Source organism: Hyperolius riggenbachi, chromosome 5, assembly GCF_040937935.1.
Source record: "Hyperolius riggenbachi isolate aHypRig1 chromosome 5, aHypRig1.pri, whole genome shotgun sequence".
Taxonomy (NCBI): domain Eukaryota; kingdom Metazoa; phylum Chordata; class Amphibia; order Anura; family Hyperoliidae; genus Hyperolius; species Hyperolius riggenbachi.
This window is the reverse complement of record NC_090650.1, coordinates 338,832,261-338,849,344: the sequence shown is the minus strand read 5'-3', so window position 1 is coordinate 338,849,344 and position 17,084 is coordinate 338,832,261. Positions and strand designations below refer to the sequence as shown.

General features: G+C 43.2%; 1 protein-coding gene across 8 annotated transcripts in view; it reads left to right on the top strand.

Moving 5' to 3' along the window:
* ST18 (ST18 C2H2C-type zinc finger transcription factor) overlaps window positions 1–17,084 on the top strand; it is a 336,354-nt gene that overhangs the window by 188,310 nt on the left and 130,960 nt on the right. For all 8 annotated transcript variants that reach the window (XM_068234755.1, XM_068234752.1, XM_068234754.1 and 5 more), the window contains one exon: window positions 8,154–8,244. In XM_068234755.1, coding sequence (XP_068090856.1) covers window positions 8,154–8,244 — 91 coding nt within the window. The remainder of the gene's footprint in view (window positions 1–8,153; window positions 8,245–17,084) is intronic.

Here is a 17,084-nt window from a genome sequence, read left to right as displayed (position 1 = left end):
AAGTAAAATTTCTGAAAAATGTGGACAAACATGTTTTGGATAAAAAAAAAACCCATTCAGTGTATATTTATTGGTTTGGGTAAAAGTTATAGCGTTTACAAACTATGGTGCAAAAAGTGAATTTTCTCATTTTCAAGCATCTATGACTTTACCCTCTGTCATGTTTCATGAGGGGCTAGAATTCCAGGATAGTATAAATACCCCCCAAATGACCCCATTTTGGAAAGAAGACATCCCAAAGTATTCACTGAGAGGCATAGTGAGTTCATAGAAGATATTATTTTTTGTCACAAGTAAGCGGAAAATGACACTTTGTGAGAAAAAAAAAAAAGTTTCCATTTCTTCTAACTTGCGACAAAAAAAAAATGAAATCTGCCACGGACTCACCATGCCCCTCTCTGAATACCTTGAAGGGTCTACTTTCCAAAATGGGGTCATTTGTGGGGTGTGTTTACTGTCCTGACATTTTGGGGGGGGGGGGGTGCTAAATTGTAAGCACCCCTGTAAAGCCTAAAGGTGCTCATTGGACTTTGGACCCCTTAGCGCAGTTAGGCTGCAAAAAAGTGCCACACATGTGGTATTGCCGTACTCAGGAGAAGTAGTATAATGTGTTTTGGGGTGTATTTTTACACATACCCATGCTGGGTGGGAGAAATATCTCTGTAAATGACAATTTGTTAATTTTTTTACACACAATTGTCCATTTACAGAGATCTTTCTCCCACTCAGCATGGGTATGTGTAAAAATACACCCCAAAACATATTATACTACTTCTCCTGAGTACGGCGATACCACATGTGTGGCACTTTTTTGCACCCTAACTGCGCTAAAGGGCCCAAAGTCCAATGAGTACCTTTAGGATTTCACAGGTCATTTTGAGAAATTTCGTTTCAAGACTACTCCTCACGGTTTAGGGCCCCTAAAATGCCAGGGCAGTATAGGAACCCCACAAATGACCCCATTTTAGAAAGAAGACACCCCAAGGTATTCCGTTAGGAGTATGGTGAGTTCATAGAAGATTTTATTTTTTGTCACAAGTTAGCGGAAAATGAAACTTTGTGAAAAAACACAATTAAAATCAATTTCCGCTAACTTGTGACAAAAAATAAAATCTTCTATGAACTCGCCATACTACTAACGGAATACCTTGGGGTGTCTTCTTTCTAAAATGGGGTCATTTGTGGGGTTCCTATACTGCCCTGGCATTTTAGGGGCCCTAAACCGTGAGGAGTAGTCTTGAAACGAAATTTCTCAATATGACCTGTGAAATCCTAAAGGTACTCATTGGACTTTGGGCCCTTTAGCGCAGTTAGGGTGCAAAAAAGTGCCACACATGTGGTATCGCCATACTCGGGAGAAGTAGTACAACGTGTTTTGGGGTGTATTTTTTTTTTTTTTGTTTTACTGATGTTTATTAAAAGATTTTCTTAACAGAAAAGGAAAAACAAAGAAAATACACAGTGTTGGGTAAACATAGTAATCATGTCAAGGGTTAACAGCGCCTAACAGGGTGAGATCAATAACTGTAGACATGTTCGAGATCAGTTCATCTCAAGAGCATTAGTCCAGCATGGATGAAGTTCTGACGGCTTGGAGTTGTGGTGAACCTGTAACCATCCAACGATAATACAAATATGTATTCTTGATCATCTTGCAGATTAATTTAAGAAAAGCAGAGCAATTCTAGAGAGTAACTTAACTAACATAAGTGAATATTATACACTGACACTGTTAGCCTAAACAACACTGAAACTGGGGGCATAACAGTATGGGGGGTCACACCAAAGATCAATGAGTAATGGGGAGAAGGCCTATAGGTGGAGGGTGGGAGAGGTATACCATTGGCCTTCCGATTGGACTAAGGTCGGAGGTTATGTATATGTATGCAGGGGCTTAAAGGTGCAAGTTTGAGTATTTGGTTCTTTAGTGGTGGGATATTCCTGGCCTGTCCATATGTTGTAGGGGAGTGTGCGTATTCTAGGAGTAGGATTGCTGAGTATGATTTAGGGGGGCCGTAGGTCGGGAGAGGATAGGGACCAAGGGCTCCAGACTTTGTGAAAACTAGATTCACTGTCTCTTAGTGATGCTGTCATTTTTTCCATCTCTTTGGTCCATTCGATCTTATGTTTGACCTCCGTTAATGTCGGGGGAGCAATGTTTTTCCAGGATGAGGCAATTGATAAACGAGTGGCTGTCAAAATGTGAGTGATTAAGCGTACCGTGTGCTTGGGGGTATCTGGGGGAGGTTTACCAAGGACCATATAAACGGGGTCAAAAGGGATTAATATCCCAGTTTTTAATTGAATGAGGCGTTGCACTTTAGACCATAGTGGGGAGATCTTTGGGCAAAACCAAAAGATATGTTCCAGGCTTCCCTTTTCATTGCAGCCTCTCCAACACAACTGAGAGGATTCTGGATATATCTTTGAAAGCTTAGCTGGAGTAAGATACCACCGGAACATAACTTTGTATATGTTTTCTCTTATCTGTATGCACATAGAGGAGTGCTTGGCGTTTTCCCATATCCCCTCCCAGTCCTCTAGTTGTATAGTTTGAGATAGGGCAGATTCCCATTTGGACATATATGTGTGGGCAGGAGTGATTAGTCCTGATTTAGTATGTAGCAGGGTGTAAATCTGAGAAATCAGACCCTTTTGGTAGCCCTTAGAGTCACACATATGTTCAAAGGGTGTTAGCGGGGGAATAGAGGAGGAGGGAGAGTTCCGCATTAGGGAGAGGAGGAAGTGCTTTGTTTGGGTATATTCTAATATGTATTGGGGTGAGGATGGTATTTTATCTTTTAGGGAGGACCTAGTTTGTAAAAGGCCAGTGAGAGGGTCTTTCCAATCAAGCAGGTTAAAGAAATTGAGGTTGTACCATCTGGACATAAAGTCTCTAGACATTCCAGGGGGGAAAGCAGGGTTGCCCAGAATAGGTATTAATGGGGAGGGGTTTTGGGGTGTATTTTTACACATACCCATGCTGGGTGGGAGAAATACCTCTGTAAATGACAATCTTTTGGTTTTTTTTACACACAATTGTCCATTTACAGCGGTATTTCTCCCACCCAGCATGGGTATGTGTAAAAATACACCCCAAAACACATTGTACTACTTCTCCCGAGTACGGCGATACCACATGTGTGGCACTTTTTTGCACCCTAACTGCGCTAAGGGGCCCAAAGTCCAATGAGTACCTTTAGGATTTCACAGGTCATTTTTGTTTCAAGACTACTCCTCACGGTTTAAGGCCCCTAAAATGCCAGGGCAGTATAGGAACCCCACTAATGACCCCATTTTAGAAAGAAGACACCCCAAGGTATTCCGTTAGGAGTATGGTGAGTTCATAGAAGTTTTTATTTTTTTGTCACAAGTTAGCGGAAATTGATATTAATTGTTTTTTTTCACAAAGTGTCATTTTCCGCTAACTTGGGACAAAAATAAAATCTTCTATGAACTCACCATACTCCTAACGGAGTACCTTTGGGTGTCTTCTTTCTAGAATGGGGTCATTTGTGGGGTTCCTATACTGCCCTGGCATTTTAGGGGCCCTAAACCGTGAGGAGTAGTCTTGAAACCAAATGTTGCAAAATGACCTGTGAAATCCTAAAGGTACTTATTGGACTTTGGGCCTTTAGCGTACTTAGGGTGTAAAAAAGTGCCACACATGTGGTACCACCGTACTCAGGAGAAGTAGTATAATGTGTTTTGGGGTGTATTTTTACACATACCCATGCTAAGTGGGAGAAATATCTCTGTAAATGACAATTGTTTGATGTTTTTTACACACAATTGTCCATTTACATAGAAATTTCTCCCACCCAGCATTGGTATGTGTAAAAATACACCCCCAAAACACATTATACTACTTTTCCTGAGTACGGCGGTACCACATGTGTGACACTTTTTTACAGCCTAGGTGCGCTAAGGGGCCCAACGTCCTATTCACAGGTCATTTTGAGGCATTTGTTTTCTAGACTACTCCTCGCGGTTTAGGGCCCCTAAAATGCCAGGGCAGTATAGGAACCCCACAAGTGACCCCATTTTAGAAAGAAGACACCCCAAGGTATTCTGTTAGGTGTATGGCGAGTTCATAGAATATTTTATTTTTTGTCACAAGTTAGTGAAAAATGACACTTTGTGAAAAAAAACCAATAAAAATCAATTTCCGCTAACTTTTGACAAAAAATAAAATCTTCTATGAACTCGTCATACACCTAACAGAATACCTTGGGGTGTCTTTTTATCTAAAATGGGGTCACTTGTGGGGTTCCTATACCGCCCTGGCATTTTACGGGCCCAAAACCGTGAGTAGTCTGGAAACCAAATGTCTCAAAATGACTGTTCAGGGGTATAAGCATCTGCAAATTTTGATGACAGCTGGTCTATGAGGGGGCGAATTTTGTGGAACTGGTCATAAGCAGGGTGGCCTTTTAGATGACAGGTTGTATTGGGCCTGATCTGATGGATAGGAGTGCTAGGGGGGTGACAGGAGGTGATTGATGGGTGTCTCAGGGGGTGGTTAGAGGGGAAAATAGATGCAATCAATGCACTGGGGAGGTGATCGGAAGGGGGTCTGAGGGGGATCTGAGGGTTTGGCCGAGTGATCAGGAGCCCACACGGGGCAAATTAGGGCCTGATCTGATGGGTAGGTGTGTTAGGGGGTGACAGGAGGTGATTGATGGGTGTCTCAAGGTGTGATTAGAGGGGGGAATAGATACAAGAAATGCACTGGCGAGGTGATCAGGGCTGGGGTCTGAGAGCATTCTGAGGGTGTGGGCGGGTGATTGAGTGCCCTAGGGGCAGATAGGGGTCTAATCTGATAGGTAGCAGTGACAGGGGGTGATTGATGGGTAATTAGTGGGTGTTTAGGGTAGAGAACAGATGTAAACACTGCACTTGGGAGGTGATCGGACGTCGGATCTGCGGGCGATCTATTGGTGTGGGTGGGTGATCAGATTGCCCACAAGGGGCAGGTTAGGGGCTGATTGATGGGTGGCAGTGACAGTGGGTGATTGATGGGTGGGAGTGACAGGGGGTGATTGATGGGTGGCAGTGACAGGGGGTGATTGATGGGTGGCAGTGACAGGGGGTGATTGATGGGTGATTGATAGGTGATTGACAGGTGATTGACAGGTAATCAGTGGGTTATTACAGGGGAGAACAGATGTAAATATTGCACTGGCAAATTGATAAGGGGGGGTCTGAGGGCAATCTGAGCGTGTAGGCGGGTGATTGGGTGCCCGCAAGGGGCAGATTAGGGTCTGATCTGATGGGTAACAGTGACAGGTGGTGATAGGGGGTGATTGATGGGTGATTAATGGGTAATTAGTGGGTGTTTAGAGGCGAGAAGAGATGTAAACACTGCACTTGGGAGGTGATCTGATGTCGGATCTGCGGGCGATCTATTGGTGTGGGTGGGTGATCAGATTGCCCGCAAGGGGCAGGTTAGGGGCTGATTGATGGGTGGCAGTGACAGGGGGTGATTGATGGGTGGCAGTGACAGGGGGTGATTGATGGGTGATTGACAGGTGATCAGTGGGTTATTACAGGGAAGGACAGATGTAAATAATGCCCTGGGGAATTGATAAGGGGGGGTCTGAGGGCAATCTGAGCGTGTAGGCGGGTGATTGGGTGCCCGCAAGGGGCAGATTAGGGTCTGATCTGATGGGTAACAGTGACAGGTGGTGATAGGGGATGATTAATGGGTGATTGATGGGTAATTAGTGGGTGTTTAGAGGAGAGAATAGATGTAAACACTGCGCTTGGGTGGTGATCTGATGTCGGATCTGCGGGCGATCTATTGGTGTGGGTGGGTGATCAGATTGCCTGCAAGGGGCAGGTTAGGGGCTTATTGATGGGTGGCAGTGACAGGGGGTGATTGATGGGTGGCAGTGACAGGGGGTGATTGATGGGTGATTGACAGGTGATCAGTGGGTTATTACAGGGAAGGACAGATGTAAATAATGCCCTGGCGAATTATTAAGGGGGGTCTGAGGGCAATCTGAGCGTGAAGGCGGGTGATTGGGTGCCCGCAAGGGGCAGATTAGGGTCTGATCTGATGGGTAACAGTGACAGGTGGTGATAGGGGGTGATTGATGGGTGATTGATGGGTAATTAGTGGGTGTTTAGAGGAGAGAATAGATGTAAACGCTGCGCTTGGGTGGTGATCTGATGTCGGATCTGCGGGCGATCTATTGGTGTGGGTGGGTGATCAGATTGCCCGCAAGGGGCAGGTTAGGGGCTGATTGATGGGTGGCAGTGACAGGGGGTGATTGATGGGTGGCAGTGACAGGGGGTGATTGATGGGTGATTGACAGGTGATCAGTGGGTTATTACAGGGAAGGACAGATGTAAATAATGCCCTGGCGAATTGATAAGGGGGGGTCTGAGGGCAATCTGAGCGTGTAGGCGGGTGATTGGGTGCCCGCAAGGGGCAGATTAGGGTCTGATCTGATGGGTAACAGTGACAGGTGGTGATAGGGGGTGATTGATGGGTGATTGATGGGTAATTAGTGGGTGTTTAGAGGAGAGAATAGATGTAAACACTGCGCTTGGGTGGTGATCTGATGTCGGATCTGCGGGCGATCTATTGGTGTGGGTGGGTGATCAGATTGCCCGCAAGGGGCAGGTTAGGGGCTGATTGATGGGTGGCAGTGACAGGGGGTGATTGATGGGTGATTGACAGGTGATTGACAGGTGATCAGGGGGGATAGATGCATACAGTACATGGGGTGGGGGGGGTCTAGGGGGAGGGGTCTGGGGAGAATCTGAGGGGTGGGGGGGGGGGTGATCAGGAGGGAGCAGGGGGAAGGGGGGGGATAAAAAAAAATAGCGTTGACAGATAGTGACAGGGAGTGATTGATGGGTGATTAGGGGGGTGATTAGGTGCAAACAGTGGTCTGGGGGGTGGGCAGGGGGGGTCTGATGGGTGCTGTGGGCGATCTGGGGCAGGGGGGGGCGGAAATCAGTGTGCTTGGTGCAGACTAGGGTGGCTGCAGCCTGCCCTGGTGGTCCCTCGGACACTGGGACCACCAGGGCAGGAGGCAGCCTGTTTAATACACTTTGTAAACATTACAAAGTGTATTATACACTTTGTATGCGGCGATCGTCGGGTTAACATCCCGCCGTCCCGCCGGCGCTTCCGTATGGCCGGCGGGATGTTGCGGCGGGTGAGCGGCGCCAGGCGGAGGCGGAGGATCGCGTCACTGATGACGCGATCGCTCCGCCCATGTCCCTACAAGGACCGCCGCCATTTGTCTATACGGCGGTCCTTGCGGGGTGCACTTCCCGGCCGCCATTTGTATATACGGCGGTCGGGAAGTGGTTAAAATGGTATGAAATTCAACATTTCCTTTTTGCTCTAAAAGATTATTTACAGCATAAAATCTACTACTACAAAAATTGTAGCAGAACAGCATATAAACAGTTAAACATAGCATTTTGTTCTTCAGTGCAAAGCTCTTTGCTTCAGGGGAAAGCTTCTGGCCACATTCAAAGAGGTGGTAACATTATCTTTTGTTTACATTCCTTTGTCAAGGTACATTTAGTAAATATTAGCATAGTGCAGAAACCGAGCTCTCCCTGCTTCAGGTATATGTGCAACTGAGCAGCTATGTAATGAAATGCAATGGCAGCTTTCAGGGCAGATAAACTGTACTTTAGGAACTTGTCATTTGTAATCAGATAATATTACTTACGCACAAAGCAAATATGGTAATTGTATGGGTAATAAAAAGTAGGAATACACATTTTTATTGAATGCTATGGCAGAGTTGTATCCCACTTTAAATGACATTGGTATTACCTTCTGATTACTGAAGCAAGTTGTTTTTCTTTCTTAAAGCAATCTCACATTACAATAATAAGGCCGATTCAGGATGCAAAATAAAAAAAGTGCAATTTGTCTGGCTGCTCTTTGTCACAACTGTACAATGTTTGCCTCAGTTTTCATTTAGTTCTCACCCCCAGCCTTGCCCATGAGGCAAACGTGGAAACTGAAAAGGCTGTTGCCAGCAATTTTCCCACTAGTGTGATTTTGATGGAGGTATTATCCTAGCCTGACCTAATTCTTGATTACTTAACTCAAACGATTATGTGTATTTCAGACTGGGTTTGTCTAAACTTTTTTTTTTCTATTTTATTTTAATCAGTTCTGGCCATGCATGAAAATGTACTAAAGTGCCCAACACCAGGATGTACAGGAAGAGGACATGTTAACAGTAATCGCAACACTCACAGAAGGTACAGTCAATGGCTGCTGGATTTAAAACTGTTGCATGATTGAACTATGATTGACAGGACAAATGACTATTTGGATAAAGCAATAGGCTGCAGGCTACAAAGGAACCATCTTGTAACAAATCAGCATTGAGCAGATGGCATGCTTAATGGGAAGCTTTTTAGAGTCTACTGAAGCCACAGATTTATTTAAATGAAAATAGTGAGTTAAAACTTTGAAAGGGTTATGCATTTTAAAAGCAGATGTCATAAAATAGTACACAGTTTTATTGGTGACTTCACTGGCCATTATAATTGGAGCTGATCTCTAGTATGCTCTTATGCTTTCAAGGCAGATTCACCGATGGTTGATCCAGCTTGTATATTTTCCTAGTAAACTTAGTAAAGTCAAAAACAAAGAAAGTGACAGCTTGGCTGCAGAATATGCAGTAGCAGCAAGTGACTAAAGAAGATTATTTTATTTAAATTAATTTGCTGAAGCTACTTTACTGTCTTGGTTTGAGGGCATTGTAGCGACAATACCAAGGGCAGCCATTGTGAATAATAGGCCCAGAGATTAGAAACCATTTTCTTTAAGAATTCAATAGAATAGTAAAGGAAGCAACACAAATATAAAATTGCTGGGAAAATGAATGATATCTTTATGTGTGCATGTATGTATGTATGTATGTATGTATGTATGTATGCATGCATGCATGCATGTATGTATGTATGTATGTATGTATGTATGTATGCATGCATGTATGTATGCATGCATGCATGCATGCATGCATGTATATATGTATGTATGTATGCATGTATGTATGTATGTATGTATGCATGTATGTATGTATGCATGTATGTATGTATGTATGTATGTATGTATGCATGTATGTATGTATGTATGCATGCATGTATGTATGTATGTATGTATGTATGCATGTATGTATGTATGTATGTATGTATGTTTGCATGTATGCATGCATGTATGTATGTATGTATGTATGTATGTATGTATGTATGTATGCATGTATGTATGTATGTATTGCACGTAAGCAGAAAATTCATTTTTGGCCATTGGATGTGTTTGGCTCCCACAACAAAGAGGCTAATTTTGATGCCAATAGCTATCAGCCCAATAATACACTATCAGACTGATAAGTCAGTTATTGTCATCAAGGAAATTAGTGCGGCTGCACTCTTTCTAACAAATGCTTTTTGAGCTATGGTAAGTTAAAGCAAATCTGAAGGGAAAATGAATTGTACGTGTAGTACAGCTAAGAAATAGAGCATTAGAAGCAAAGAAAAGAGTCTCATATTGTTTTCTAGTACAGGAAAAGAAAAAAAAAACTTCAGTTGTTATCTATGCAAAAGAGTTTCTCTGAGCTCTCTGACTGCGTGCATGAAAAAAAGGCGCCAGGAAGAAGAGGCCCGGCTGGATAACGAAATGGCGCTGGTGGATAACGAAATCTTAATAACGATAAACATCAATGATGAACTCGGTTAACAATAAATACAGAGGGTTGCAAAAGTATTCGGCCCCCTCAAAGTTCTCCACATTTTGTCACATTACTGCCACAAACATGCATTTTATTGGAATTCCACGTGAAAGACCAATACAAAGTGGTGTACACATGAGAAGTGGATCAAAAATCAAACATGATTCCAAACATTTTTTACAAATAAATAACTGCAAAGTGGGGTGTGCGTAATTATTTAGCCCTGCCCTGAGTCAATACTTTGTAGAACCCCCTTTTGCTGCAATTACAGCTGCCAGTCTTTTAGGGTATGTCTCTACCAGCTTTGCACATCTAGAGACTGAAATCCTTGCCCATTCTTCTTTGCAAAACAACTCCAGCTCAGTCAGATTAGATGGACAGCGTTTGTGAGCAGCAGTTTTCAGATCTTGCCACAGATTCTCGATTGGATTTAGATCTGGACTTTGACTGGGCCATTTAGCACATAGATATGTTTTGTTTTAAACCATTCCATTGCTGCCCTGGCTTTATGTTTAGGGTCATTGTCCTGCTGGAAGGTGAACCTCCGCCCCAGTCTCAAGTCTTTTGCAGTCTCCAAGAGGTTTTCTTCCAAGTTTGCGCTGTATTTGGCTCCATCCATCTTCCCATCAACTCTGACCAGCTTCCCTGTCCCTGCTGAAGAGATGCACCCCCCGCGCATGCTGCCACCACCATATTTGACAGTGGGGATGGTGTGTTCAGAGTGATGTGCAGTGTTAGTTTTCCGCCACAGATATCGTTTTGCATTTTGGCCAAAAAGTTCCATTTTGGTCTCATCTGACCAGAGCACCTTCTTCCACATGGTTGCTGTGTCCCCCACATCGCTTGTAGCAAACTGCAAACGGGACTTCTTATGCTTTCTGTTAACAATGCCTTTCTTCTTGCCACTCTTCCATAAAGGCCAACTTTGTACAGTGCATGACTAATAGTTGTCCTATGGACAGAGTCTCCCACCTGAGCTGTAGATCTCTGCAGCTCGTCCAGAGTCAACATGGGCCTCTTGACTGCATTTCTGACCAGCGCTCTCCTTCTTCGGCCTGTGAGTTTAGGTGGATGGCCTTGTCTTGGTAGGTTTACAGTTGTGCCATACTTCTTCAATTTCTGAATGATCGCTTGAACAGTGCTCCGTGGGATGTTCAAGGCTTTGGAAATCTTTTTGTAGCCTAAGCCTGCTTTAAATTTCTCAATAACTTTGGACTTCACGGTGTTGTTGCTCCCAATATTCTCTTAGACAACCTCTGAGGCCCTCACAGAGCAGTTGTATTTGTACTGACATTAGATTACACAAAGGTGCACTCTATTAAGTCATTAGCACTCATCAGGCAATGTCTATAGGCAACTGACTGCACTCAGATCAAAGGGGCCGAATAATTATGCACACACCACTTTGCAGTTATTTATTTGTAAAAAAATGTTTGGAATCATGTATGGTTTTTGTTCCACTTCTAATGTGTACATCACTTTGTGTTGGTCTTTCATGTGGAATTCCAATAAAATTGATTCATGTTTGTGGCAGTAATGTGACAAAATGTGGAGAACTTCAAGGGGGCCAAATACTTTTGCAACCCACTGTACCATTTTAAAAACAGACGGGAAATAATAACAAAAAGTTATTAACGGTTAAAATCATTATGTAATTCAACAATACGGCTTAACCCAACCCTACTCTCTCACAGAACCCTCCCCTGGTGGTGCCTAAAACTAACCACTCTCCTGGTGGTGCCTTACCCTAACCCCCCAGTGGTGCCTAACCCTAACCACCCCCCCCTGGTGGTGCCTAGCCCTAACCACCCCATGGGTGGTGCCTAACCCTAACCACTCCCCCTGCAGAAACACCCTTTTACACATAGAAACGATATGTTTGATATGTTAACGATAATTGCATTCGATTCTATGGTGGCGCCCTTTTCATCCACTACCTACTGGCACCCTTTTTTCCTGCTACCCTCTGACTCTTTGATGCTTTTCTTTGCTACATTATTATCAAAGAAAAGCATCTCATATTGTTTTCTAGTTCAGCAAAGAGTTAAACAAAAGTCAGTGTGTAGTTATGCAAAAGAGCTACTCTGAGCTCTTCGACCTGATTGGTCCAATACAGTCCTGTATTCTGAAACACTTAACCAGCCAAGAAACAGAGAGACAGCTTGCGACAAGGTTTCACTGCAGAAAAGTTCAAAGTGCCATTATTTATGTTTTGTTTTATAGTTTACAAGACAGAGTTTGCTTTAAAAACTGCAAATACAATGTTATTTAATGAAAGCTATATAACTGAAAAAAAAAATATGAACTCTTTTTCTTTCCTACTAATGTTCTATTCCTTATCCGTACTACACATACAATTCATTATACCATAAGTTTTTTCACTTCAGGTTTGCTTTAATAATAAACTGTGTCAAGGCATGTTGCTTACAAACAGACTTTTTTTCCTTAAGCAACTATTTCTAATCCATTTTATTTGTTTTCCTCTAACACATGGTACAGGAGAAAGCAGGAAAAAATGTTTATTTACACAATAAGAAACTTGGTTCATTCTGTACATAGATTAACTTTTTGCACATGTGAATGGACTGAGTGATTTATTTTGAAAAGGGCAGGGAAGCAACAGGAAAGTTGTGTATTGAGTCTGAAGAGACGTTTGGATAGGGGTCACACTTGTCTTTCAGTTTTCTGTGCATTTTTTCTACATGCATTTCCTGCACACCATGCACGTTTGTATGCAGAAAAACATACACATTTTTTTCACAGCAGCTAATATAATTAATTAAAAAAAAAACACAAATTGCAGAATTATGCTGCAGAATGTCAGTATTTTCCATGTATGCGAAAACGCATTCCATTGTGAACTAGCCCACTGATTAGCATTGGTTTTCAGTTTAAATGCTTTTTTTTCTGTGCAAAAACATGCAAGAAAAGAGACAAGCGTGACCCTTGCCTCAACTATCCTATACAATAAAATGCAAGTGTCCCTGTGTCATCAACTGAATGGTTGTGTGTCCCTGGCTGTTTTGTACTGAGCATGTGCGCAGCCAGGGCAGTTAGGACACAGGGCCGGATCTGACAGTTTGCTGTGTGTGGTTCACAGAGGTTCTCATTGCATTGTGGGAAATAACAGCTTTTTCCACCTGCCAAGCAAGCAGCTCCCTGTGTGCATATACTTCAGACAGTGGTGAGGAATGAGCAAGCGGGATGCGTAAGTGCGCGCATTTGGGGGGTAGTGACTTTGATGAACAGAGGCGCCAGCAGAATAAAAACAACAATTAAAAGTTTTAAAATATGCTGGGGAGGCAGTGGTCGACTTACCTCCGAAAGCAGACTAGACTACTTGTCTGACATAAATAAACACTTTATTAGTACCCCAATAGATGCAGCGCGTTTCGCAGGACCAAGCCCGCTTCATCAGGCAATAAAACAGGGGACAAAACAGTAGCTCTCAGGTAGCACATTGAGCACCTCTGGGGGGGAGTGGCTGTGACCTAACGCTTATTTTTTAATGGGCGGTCCTTTTTACTAGTATCCTATAAAAAGGGATAGAGGTCATGGCCTTCCACTGCATGGCAGTACTGTAGCAAATGATCAGGAATCCTAACCCAGTGGATCATTGATCACCCAGCAGAACAGAACCCTAAGGAAGGAAGAAACTTTTGTAGTCCTAATTTTCTGGCTCTGCAGTCAGACATTCATCTGATATCTATATGTAAATTTACGCATGTCTGGTGAATACCAAACTGCGCCGAGGAAGTGGAAATTGATGGCTGTTTAACGAAAAACCCGCACAACATTAGCTATTTCTGCCTCCAAGGATTCTGGTGCTCTTTACATGATTCTATCCATTCATCTCTCTAGAGAAGGACAGATATTCTATAAACTTGCTAATACGTGTTATTAGAAAAAAATGAACTATAAATAAGACAGAGATGATGGTTATTTTTGTTCAGCTTGCCTCGTAACACCACACATTTCAGAAGTCCTGTTTCAATTGATAAGACACTCTCGTCTTCCTGGTAATCAAAATTTCAATTAACTAAACAAAGGGAATAGCTTTATGGGAAATTATCAGTAAAGTATAATTATACAGTTTTGTTTAGCGTTCATCCAGCTAAAAAGTTTTTTCTTCTTAAAAATAATAAAATAAATAAATATTGGCTTATATTTGCTCTTAAACTGAGTGACCCAAAGTTAAAGCTGGCCTATATAAACTGATCATGTGTGGATACAGTACATAAGAGGTTAACTACAACAAAATCTGCATGAGTACTGTAAGGCTTGACAGGTTATGTCCTCACTCAGTCTCTATGCCCCAATGACGAGCAAAGCATACAGACTGAAGTAAAGAGGAATAACCTGTAGGAACCCTAATGAGGCTAGCAACACAGTTCAATAGTTTACAGGTATCACATGGGTTATTACCTTGATTCAGAAGGATGAGGCTATCAGCGTCGTGTGTCAGTAGAAGCAGGGACGACAAGGCAGGCAGTGGTTGGTCCAGGCAGCAGACAAGAGTGTCCAGTAAACAGGCAGTGGTTGGTCCAGGAAGCAAACAAGAGTATTCAGTAAGCAGGCAATGGTTGGTCCAGGCACCAGACAAGGGTATCCAGTAAACAGGCAATAGTCAGTTCAGGCAGCAGGCAGAGAGTATCTAGGAATCAAGCAGAGGTTAATCACAACAGACAGGAATAGTCAGGTAAAAGCCAAGGTCAATATCCAGTAATCTTAACAAGTGAGTGCACACCCAGCAACTAGCCACAGCTATGCTTATCACGGGTCGATGACTGGGAGCACTCTGCAGATTTAAATACACTTCATCATCCAATCAGTGGCCAGCCACACTCCACACATCCAATCACACAGCAAGGCCCTGCCTAGGTGTCAGCTGACTATTGTTTACCTTTGCAGAGGGCGTACTGGGAACTCGCCTTCCGCCTATCAGAATGTGTGGCTTGTGAGCCAGCAGCAGCATCATCAGCGGAGAACAAGCACTGAGACTCGGAAGCAGCGGATTCCGCCCAGGTCTTGGCAGAATCAAGAACAGCCAAAGGCAGATTCCTTATAAGGACATTTTCAGTAGTTCTAGAGACAGAAGCAAATGTATTAAAGGAAAATGGAAATTATGAAAGTGAATCGAGATTTTTCAATTGGTCAGTGAAATAATCCATTGCATTAAAACTTCAATAGTGAGGCTTAAAAGGGGAGGGACATCCTTTTGCCACTGTGGGAAGATGCTTAACTCATTTTAACATCAGCTGGCAGAACTTGTTGTTCTGCCTACTGAGGTCATGTAGAGTATCACAGGGTGTGGTTTTTATAGTTACCTGTTCCACCACCTGCGCTGATACACTCCTGAAATCCTCTTCTGGCATGTGATGACATGTGATCAGGGCTCAAAAGATAGTGTCAGCAGTGCAGCACCACCCGGTAGTGGGAGAGGGGAAGAGGAGGTGGGTGAAAAGGAAAAGCAATCCAGCGTCCGGACAGGAAACTATGAAAGCTCCTTGCACCACTCTGCATAGCCCGCCAGGCTGGGGCACACTTCCCCATAGGCAGAAATAATTTTACTTAATTTTACTTGAAATCGTTGCTAAGAAGTTAAACAGTGCAAAATTTAGTGTGTTAGATACATATTGAAAGAAATTGATCTCTGGTATACGATTTAAGTCCACATTTTTCACCTGCAGATTTACTGTAGCTACTTTGGAATACAGAGAACCTTATCCTTTCCATCCTGACATCAATCACACATTATATACAGAACTGAACAAATTTAGGTGTTTAGTACATTCTTAAACAAAGTGAACGAACATCTCTCAATGTGCATTCTTTAATTTAATAATCAGATTTAGAGTGGCGTAATACTTCTTGAATCCAGTGGTAGAACATTTCTTAATATCCCAATCTTCCAAAATCAGAACCCCTATTGATGCCAATGGAAAACATCATGTTGGCACAGACAGCTGGCAACCAGAATCCTACGTGTTTCTAAGGATGCTGTAAAAAAAAGAGAAAAAATCAAACATGTCCAACCCTCTTTGTCCTCCAGGAAAGAAAATAGCAGGAATAAAAGTAACGATAACTAAACAGATTAGTGTAAATTGAATTTATTTTTCACGTGAAAGTGGTTGTGTGGGAGTGAAGGTGTCATAAATATGTAAAATATCATGTATGTGTATCAATTTGGCATGCAGTGCTGAGTGAATCAGGATTTGCTATTTTTTTTTATTTAGAAACAGAAACAGTGAGTTATATAAAGATGTCCATTGTACAATGTATGACAACATTGTTTTGACACATTAAGTGTAACTGAATACTGGAAACCTGCCATGTTCACAGTAGTCAGTATTAACATTGCCTTTCTTTAACCTATCAAATGTATTCGGTTCATACATAAACTCTTTTGATATACCGTATTTTTCGGACTATAAGACGCTCCTGACCAGAAGACGCACCTAGGTTTTGAGGACAAACATCAGGAAAAAAATATATAACTAAACCTAGGTGCATTTATGGTACAGGGACGTCTTATAGACCTATTACACCCTAAAACTGTCTCTATCTAAGCTATTTTATCTAATCTGCACTAACCAATGTTGCCACCTCCCTTCCCAGCTACAGTAATCCCCAACTACACTAATCCCCACTGCCCCCCAGCTAAATTAACCCCCACAACCGCTCAGCTACACTAATCATCAGTGCCTCCAACTACTGCAACGAACCACCTACACTAATTTGGAGATGTTACACTGATATGCTAGGATGTCATTGTGGGGAGAGATATCTCTTTCACAGAGATTGGAAGTGACACCCAGCACCTCTATCTTATTTTAGGGCTGTGTTAACGGTCTTGGTGGGCCAGGTGCTGCGGTCACGGTGTGGAAAGTTACCGATCCTCTCCATACATACACAGCTCTCTGTAAGACTCCTTCCCTGTGCGGAAGGTCTTGGAGGACGAGGTGCAGCAATCACGCTGTGGGGAAGCCGCCAATGTGACTCTCTGAATGACTCCAAGTGCTGCGGTCACGCTGTGGGGAAGCCCCTCCATCCTCCTCCGAGCCAGGCTCTCTCGCTGTAAGCTGCGGACATCTTCGTTTTGCAGAAGGAAACGGGTGATCTGCGGGTTCCGGAAGCCCGCTGATGCTCTCCTTATCTTCGCCAGGAACGTCACCCAGCTGGATTACTTCCGTCTTCCCCACCAGACTTCTTCTTTCTAGTTGCCGACATCCTCCATGCATGACTTTACTGCACGGACGGGCTGGGGACATGCTACGAGGACACTGCACACACTCTTCATTCTTCAGCTGTGCCTGGCTACCCGGCGACTCCCTTCAACCTCCACCCAGCTGGCTGCAGAAACAC